Here is an 8709-nt window from a genome sequence, read left to right as displayed (position 1 = left end):
GTGTGTGTGTGCAATGTTGTCCATGTGCAATGGGTCTGTGGGTGCGCGATGGGGCTGTGCACGTGTGATGGGTTTAAGGAGTCGGTTGGGCAGCAAAGGACCCTGGCACGAGGCAGGGACTCCCCAGCACACAGCCGGTGCCGTGCAGGGGGTCCAGCCCCCATCACCCAGAGCTCTCCCCTGGGACAGCGGTTCTCGCCCAGGCTCTCCCCCCTCGCCCCTCTGCAGCCCTCCTGCTCTCCCCGACTTCTTTACACATCAGCAAAAAAACCGAGGAAAATAGCAAAGGCTTGAATGTATTTTTTCATCAGTTTTCTTCAACATTTGGGGTCTCTGCTGCCGCTTTCTCCCCCGACAGCTGTTCCTCTCTGCTGAAAAAGAGCTCATTTGTGGTTTACTGCCACCAGTATTTAGATGGAAATAACCCACTACTTATCCTGCACTTGATCTCATGGATATAAGAATAAACTTCCCGCCGGTGCGATGCAAATCCCGCGCCTTTGGAGAAGGAGATGCTCAGACAGTCAGTCCTTGCCGCTGTACCGGGAGGAGGACCGGCTGCGCCGGGGGAGTTTTACCATTTTGTCAGTCAATTATAATAATATTTCTGCTTCCAAATGTTTAAAAAGTTGGCTTCGGAAGGTATAATCATGGCACAGAGGCCAGCCTGACAATAGTAATTAATTAGGCTATTACGCATTCTACAGTGATAATTGCTTTGCTGGAAAGTCACCAGCCATGAAAAGGACCCGGCGCGTAAATGTAATTCATCACGCGGCGGCGATCCTGCGCCACTGCCATGCCTCACCTTGAGCTCGTGGATGCTGCGGAGGGAGACGGAGGGGGGAATAAAATAGAAATTAATAGTACATCGATATATAATGTGGAGGCAGGGCTCACCACCGGCCGCCGAGGGCTTTGCGGGTGGAGGGAGAGCGGTTGGCAGCAGGTTTGCTGTCAGCGATGGGCATCGCGGTGATGAGAGGAGCAGGGATGACGCCGTCCCGACCCCATCAAGCTGGGGCTGCTTGCGGGGATGTTCAGCTCCCCCATTTTTAGCAATTTTCTCCTCTTTTTAGCAGGATGTGGGTGACATCCACCACCGGCCGCCGAGGGCTTTGCGGGTGGAGGGAGAGCGGTTGGCAGCAGGTTTGCTGTCAGCGATGGGCATCGCGGTGATGAGAGGAGCAGGGATGACGCCGTCCCGACCCCATCAAGCTGGGGCTGCTTGCGGGGATGTTCAGCTCCCCCATTTTTAGCAATTTTCTCCTCTTTTTAGCAGGGTGTGGGTGACATTGCCCTCTCAGATGGGGACACAGGGTTTGGCCCAGCTTCTGCCCTGAGGGAGCAAACATTTAGGGTTTTTTCCCTACAAAACCTTGATTTTAGGGCTGATGTGAGCTTTTTCCAGGTGTTCATTCAGCTCTACATGAGGAATAACAGCGGTTTCAGGGTTGGGGTGAGCTGTGCTCGTGCGGCACGCGGAGCTGCTCCGGCAGGAATCACCCCTGGCATTTTGGTGAATTATCCCCATCTGGAAAAGGTCGCTGAAAATTTTAAATATCTTTTTTTCACTGACATTTCCTTGAAGTTTAGTGGGACTCCGAAAGAGCAGAGCAGATGCCTGGCTTGCCACCCTGCCGATCGGCTGTGCCGGTGATGCCCCAGTGCTGACATGGGCTGAAACGTGCTTGTCCCGAGCCAGAGTCCAGCGTGGGGGGCCGGGGCAGGGGCCGGGGCTGGTGAAATGGTCCCCAAATGCCTTGTCTGATGAAATGCCCCCAAATGCCTCCTCGCCAGCAAACTGCGGGTCCTGTGGCTCCAATTAAGATGCTCATGGTAGTTAATGGGTGGAAAGGTGTTACACTCTGTCCGTGGGTGCTCCCTGGGAATGTGGGCTGAGCAGCGGGTCGACCCCTCACATGAACCAGGAGGAAACCTGGATCCGTCCCCAGTGAGCCCGTTGGCGGGTGGCTGTGGAGAAGCGAGGTCCACAGGACCACAGCGTGGGGGTGCTGCAGGCTCCTGCCCGCCCCGGAGCCGCAATGTTCCCAGTGGGGGCTGCTCAGATCTCCATCGTGATTGCTGAGGAGAGGGAAAGGCTTCAAAGCTTCCCCTTGAAAAACGCTTTGTCTCTATGATGTGACTTCAGGAATAAAATTCAGCGGAAACAGCCCAATTCGGAGGTCTAGGCCAGCTCCTCCCCGCTGGCACAGGTTGGGGATGCGCGGGGGAGCAGGCACGGGTGATGGAGAGGTGATGGAGAACACATTTGGGCTGGCTCTTTGCTCTGCACCCTTTGGTTGACGCCGTCTCAGGGGAGATGAAGCTCTTCAGAGTAGCTCGAGCAGGTCCAGGCATCCCCGTCACCCTGCGGCAGAGCTGGGCCGACGGGCTGTGCCTGCTCCCGCTCCTCTCCCATGCAAAGTCCGAAGGGTGCGGGAAGTGGGGGGGTCACACAGGCCTGACGCTGTGGAGCACCCCAGCACCGTTCTGTCTCTGCATCCTTACAGACCCCCAGGCAGGGCTCCCCACACCACCCCAATGCCGCATGCCGCCCACAAATTTGGCAGGCACGATGCTGTCCTGCTGCGATACGCAGGTGGTGCCGCTCGCCGTCTGCTTACTGCCTCCTCCCTCTCTTCCCCGCTTTATTATTATTATTTTAAAGCACCCTGAAGCCAAGCGTTTTTGCAGAACGCTGAAGAAAAGCCCCCAAATTCCTACTCTGCTGGAAACGCGGTGCCGAGAAAGTAGGTTTGTGTACAAGACACTATAAAAAGCCTGGCTTATACAATTTTAACAATAGAAAAATGATCTTTGTGCTCCAGTGCCTGCGAGCGTGGAAGGAGAAGGTGGTTTGCTCAGGTGGCTGCTGGATTACAAATGAGCGGTTTGCTTTGGATTTGAATGACAAGCAATCGCAATCCAGGCTGGCGAGGCGAGCCGGGAGCTTCGCCGGCGCGGAGGAGGCAGGCGGAGGGAAAAGGTGCTCTGGCGTGGGAGCTGCCACGGGGCTGAGGCGTGAAGTTTGGGCTTCGTTTGATAATTAGCCCATCGGTGGCTTAAGAGTGGTTTAATTGACTAGTCTGCTGTTTGTAATAGTGTGTCTGCCAGCACTGAAGGCCGGGTGGGTGCCTCTTCCTCCATCACCAGTTGGCACGGGCGCCCAGTTTGGATCAAACTGGGCATTTTCTGTCTGGGAGTGGGTCACCTCCATCCCCGGCTCCTGTGCGTGGGGCGGCAAGGACACGAGGTCCATGTGTCCCACTGGCACCCTATCCCATCCTCTGCAGGTGGGGCTGGATGTGTAGGGGTAGCAAGGGGACCTTCGGCAAACAAAATGTGCTGGAGCCCGGTGGGCAGCAGCCCCCGCTCCAAGGTGTCGTCGCACCTTGAAAAATTAAGGGGAGTAAATGGTTCATGCTCGTAAATGTTGGATGGGAGCTCGCGGCAGATTAATATGCTGTTCGGTTATTAGAGATGCAGCATGCCATCTTCCGCTGCCCAGCCGGCGCAAGCGTCACCGGCACCCCAGCAGCCGAGGGGGACGGGGGCATGATGTCCCGGTCCTGGTGCACGGGGCCGGAGTGAGCATCGCTCCTGCCCACGGCATCGCCCCAGCCGTGCTGTACTAGGAAGGGTGGCCAGGGAGGGCTGTGTGCTGGATCTGGCCCAGCAAGTACCACAACAGGCAGGCTTCTTTATTTCTTATTTAAGCGCCGACATTAAATTGTAATTTTCATTTACTCAGAGCACATCAATGATTTAGGGCGACGTGACATGGCAGCGGCGCGAGGAGTTTAGCCAAAGGCAGTGAGCGGCTCCGCGGGGCACGGAGCGGGCACAGAGCCGTTCCGGGGGGGACCTGTGTGCCGGTCATGGATGACATCGGTCCCGGTGGCCCCGGCAGAGCCGGTTCCCTCCTCCGAGCCCATCTCTCACCCCCTTTTTCCATCTCCCTGCAGGTGATTGCACTTAGTAAGAGAAGCAAGGAGGCTGAGACGGCTTTCCTGAGCGTTTACAAGCAATTAATCGAAGCTCCAGGTAAGCAACGCGGTGGCGACCTGGCTGCCTAACGAGTTGCGTGCCGGCGCCGGTGCCGAGAGGAGCCAGTGAGGACTGCGGCAGCGCTGCCGGCCCCGTCCCCGGCACGGCTGGCATCGCCGACCTCCGCTCGTGCATGGTGCTCTGGAAATACCAGCCGAAGAGAGGAGTGGAAACAGCTTTTGCCATCGCTGTGTTTCAGCCCCTGAGCCAAATGCATCTTGACATTAGGAAAGGAATACATTTGCTCAGCCCTTGTAATAACACTGCGGCTATCCCCAGTTGTCTTTTTGACGGTAAGTTAACCGAAATGACCGAGTGCCGGCTCGCAGCACGGCTCCTGGCACCGGCCACAGCTCGGGGATGGCTTTCCCCGTTTCACCACTGTGCCAGGGTGTACCCCCTGTCCGGGGCGCCGCTTGGAGTCTAGGGAGGGGGAAACTGAGGCGTGGGGCAGCCCTGAGGCTTGTGTTGGCAGAGTCGGTGCTGGGGCCGGGTGAGAGGCCGGGACCCTTCTCCCTGCTGCTCCCCGCCGTGGGCTCTGCCGTGCTCTGAGCCGGGGGTGCTGGCTGCGCCGGGCACGGCGGCATGGAGCATTCCCCGGCACGGCGAGGACGGAGAGCTGCAAATGGCTGAAGATGCGCAGAAGGGCTCCTGCAGGGCCACTAATTCATTTTCCAGACATTTAGGAATAACAAAATGTTTTAATGATTTCTTAGGGGAATTAGGGAGACATATTTTTGTCCTCATTAAATTTTCTCCTGTGCTACAAGAATCAAATGTCAGCTCGGTTTCCAGAACCCCGTTATCTTCCCTCCCCACATTCCCGTGCTCACCCGCCGTGCTCCTCCTGCTTGCACACATGTGCACATGCATGCACATGGATGCACACATGTGCATGCACATGTACACACATGCACGCAGAGGCACACACATGCACCCCCCAAAACTGCTCCCCTGTGATCTCTGCACTCCTCCTCCTCCTCCTCTCCTCTCTCTGCTCTCCCGCACCATCCCTCTCTTGCTCCCCTCTCCCCTCCTGCTCCCCAAATCCTCCCACCTGTCGTTTTGTCCCCGTCTGTTACATGTCCGTGTGTCTCTCGACAGGCGAACTCTTTGTGGAATACTTTACAAGCGCCACATAAGTCCTGATTCGACATTTTTTGCTTTGAATGGCTGCTGTCAACACAAATCTCTGGCAGAGACTGTAACGGAGCCTGATTGCTCAGCAAGTATTTTGATAAGTGAGCTGGCTGTGTGTCTGTAATTACGGGAGAAAACCGTAAATCTTTTGGATATTGTTCACACAGATGTGGCGTGAAGGGAAGGGGGGAAGCAGTAAAATGTGTTAAAAGCATAATTAATGTCATTGTTGTTGGGGATGATTTGATTTAAGGCTGACTTTGACTCGTGGAGCGATTCGTAGGGCACCGGTGGATGTGTTTGAGCGGGTTGGGATGGGGTGGCGGAGGAGGTGCTGCCCTGGTGGGAGAGGTGACGGCACCGCGGATGTGCCATGGAGGTACCGTGGATACACCGCGGATGCACCATGCATGCACCGTGGATGCACTGTGGATGCACCGTGGATGCACCGTGGGTGCACCGTGCTTCTCTTGGAGCTGGACAGCAGTGTGAGGCAGATGTCACCCTTCAGCCCATGGCACAAAGACCTCCGCCAAAGGTCGGGCCAAGCGGCCGGGCCCTGGCACAGGGATGGGCTGCTGGTCCCTGGAGACGTGGGCGCTTCCTGGAGCTGTGCATGCTCAGGAGAAGGTGATGAGCACCCAGGACACCTTGTGCCCCATCCTGCCATCACACGGTGCCTCGAGCTGCTCCGGTGGCCGTGCATTGCTGTGGTGGGGGTGTCCAGGAATGGGTCTGCTGGCGGCCCAGTTCCCATCCAGCATGGGGAAAGGCCCCCAACCCCGATCCCCTGTGCCAGGGCTGGGGACACCAGGAGGGACCCCTGCCCACCGCCCCCGTCCCTGCTGCAGCACTGCCGGTGCCAGTAAAGGACAGCCAATAACGCCAGCTAGTGGCAGCACTTATATATATATACACACACATATACATAATGGGTGAGCGTATGGAGCCATAGATAAGCACGCCTGGGCAGCAGGTGCTGCTTTGTGGCAGGGACTTGCTGGCACATGGGTCAGCGCTAGCCGGCTCCACCGTCAGTGGGTGATGCCACATCGTGGCCCCTGGGCAGTGCAGGAGCTGCCACGGGTGGACGCAGCGCCAGAGCGTGCGGTGCCCCAGGTCCTGTTTTGATATGTGCCTCTCTCGCGTCACCCGTCACCCGGCTATGCTGGCAGGGAGTCACTGCCACGGCGGGGCTCACAGCTGCACGGCTGCTTGGCCGCGATGGCAGGGCCGTCTCCTCTAACCTGTCCCAACGGGGGCCGTGACCCATGCAGGGGAGACCATCCCCTGCGCTGTGGGCAGTGTCCTGAGCCCTCCCGCGTGGCTCAGAGTGCGATGGCACATGGCATTTGCGGTGCCTTGGCATGAGCAGATGATGTGCTCGGCTTCAAGCGCATCCTCTCTCCGGCCCTGCAGCAGGAGGGCTTGTTCACTGGCAGCGCAAGCACGGCATGAGCTTGGTGCAAGCACAGCGTGAGCATGGTGCAAGCACAGTGCGAGCATGGTGCAAGCATGGCGCGAGCTTGGTGCAAGCACAGTGTGAGCATGGTGCAAGCATGGCGCGAGCTTGGTGCCCAGTCCCGGCAGCCCCTTGCTGCATCTGGATACCTCGTGTGCGATGGTGGAGCTGGCCCCACAGCCGAGGACAGCGCTTTCCCAGTGGATCGACAGTGTGGTATTAGCAGGATGTAATTAATCCAGCCGGGCATCAGCGCTGCCATAGGGAGCAGAGCTGAAGCGCCACTTGCTCTTTTCCCTTCTAAAAGCTCCACTCCTGACCACATCGTCCTGGGATGTCAGCTCCAAATGGGGAGCAGTGCGCTGGGGGATCGTGCCGGCTGTATTTCAGTGATGGGGCTGCAGCTCACGGGAGGGAAAACGCTGACGCGAGGAAAATCCCTGGAGCTTTATTGCTTGGGCCAGTTCCTCTCATATTATTTCTCATCACGGAGGCGAGCGGAGTTGCCGGTGCGGATCGGACAGGGTCTGCCCTGGCGTTTATCCCTGTGGAGGCAGCTTGCGGGCTGGCACAGAGCCCCCGGGGCTGGGGAAGCACAGGGGGAACCCCCCGGCCCCCGCAGCCTGTGACCTGGGGCCCTGGAGTGCGGAGTTTAATTAGCCGTATCGTTATCTCAGCTCATGTACTTACGGGTGTTATTGATGGCTGTGAGAGCATCCAGTCTGGTTCGGGGCCACGCCGCATCACTGCAGCCTCCTTTGACGGCACACTCCCACATCCTTGGATGGAGAACCAGCCTGAAGAATGCCAAGCTGCAGCTCTGGCGCTGGCCAAACACCGTGAGCAGCCTGGGAGGGTCCCGGCCAGAGCCGAGTCCCCGATTCAGTGCCAAAGCCGGGAGCGTGCTGGCAGGGCTCAGCACCCACCTCTGGCTCGGTCCCTGTGGCCGAGCTCTGGGCACAAGCCTTTTATCCCGGCCCGTTCGCGGGGTCCCTGTGACATCCAGCAGAAAGAAGGGGGGACGTTCCCCGTGGAGAAAGATGCTCTAGGGGCTTTCGGCATTAGCGCGTAGGGTCTGGCAGTTGCTGGTCCTGTGGGGAAGCCACATGGCGGGTGCTGTGGTGAGGCCCTGCACTCCATGGCCATGATGCTGTGGAATGGGAGGGCAGTGGCGACTTGGGGGGACCCCATCCTGGGGGGCACGTGTCTTGGCTTCGCTCATTCGCAAGGAGTAGCCGTGCTGGGCACTTGCAGTGAGGATCACAGGCCAAATCCTGCTTCTTTCAGGCAGGTTCACCCCAAAGACGCCCAGTGCTGCAGTTGGGCTGTGCCGGCACAGCCCCAGACCAGCCCAAATCCCACGGCACAGCGACGGTGGCACTGGACCCCCTTCATCCCACACGGCTGCTGTCTCAGCTAGGGACTCGCTGAGCAGAAGACCTGTTCTGCGTCCTGTTCGGAGCAGAGGCAGCCAGTTCTTTGATGTTTTTTCCATCACCGTTACTATTTTTCACCCTTGGATGTGTGCCACATGTCCATGCCATACAGTAGCGCATCCGGCTCCATCCCACTTCCCTGTTTGTCTAACTTTTTGACCCTGGAGAATTCAAATCTATTTTCTTTCCTCTCCTTTTCTAAAAAAAAAACCCCAAACCTATATTAACCTGGCTCAATAGGAGGCATTTTCTTGAACTTATTAAAAAATCCAGACTTGTAAATTAATTTGTTCATGTTGTACAATGGCAGTGCAGATGGACTCATTAGCATGCACACAACAAATAATTATAGATGAATTTTTAGCTGGCCTGCTTAATGGGCTTGCTGGGTTAATTATGTCAATGTATAATTACATCAGCCCTGGGAGACATAATGGCACACCCTGCTGAGCAGACACTAGCTAATGATGGTGTAATGCTGACAGAGGGAAGACGGACGGCTCTGAATGCACCTGCTTACCTCGGCACAAACCACCATTGTCTGCACCCAAATGGGCCGGCGCTGGCGACACCGGGGCCACTGGTGCTGCGGGTGCCACTGGCTCGCTAGGGGAGGTGATG

At 57.4% G+C, this 8709-nt stretch overlaps 1 protein-coding gene across 1 annotated transcript in view; it reads left to right on the top strand.

The window, feature by feature from the left end:
* CUX2 (cut like homeobox 2) overlaps positions 1-8709 on the top strand; it is a 35298-nt gene that overhangs the window by 10024 nt on the left and 16565 nt on the right. Inside the window, 3 exon segments of the mRNA XM_019473264.1 lie at positions 3409-3429; positions 3757-3778; positions 3969-4047. Of these exon segments, the coding sequence (XP_019328809.1) occupies positions 3409-3429; positions 3757-3778; positions 3969-4047 (122 nt within the window).

Source organism: Aptenodytes forsteri, unplaced genomic scaffold (genome assembly GCF_000699145.1).
Source record: "Aptenodytes forsteri isolate BGI_AS27 unplaced genomic scaffold, ASM69914v1 Scaffold118, whole genome shotgun sequence".
Taxonomy (NCBI): domain Eukaryota; kingdom Metazoa; phylum Chordata; class Aves; order Sphenisciformes; family Spheniscidae; genus Aptenodytes; species Aptenodytes forsteri.
The sequence above is the reverse complement of the archived record's forward strand: the minus strand, read 5'-3'. Positions and strand labels throughout refer to the sequence as shown.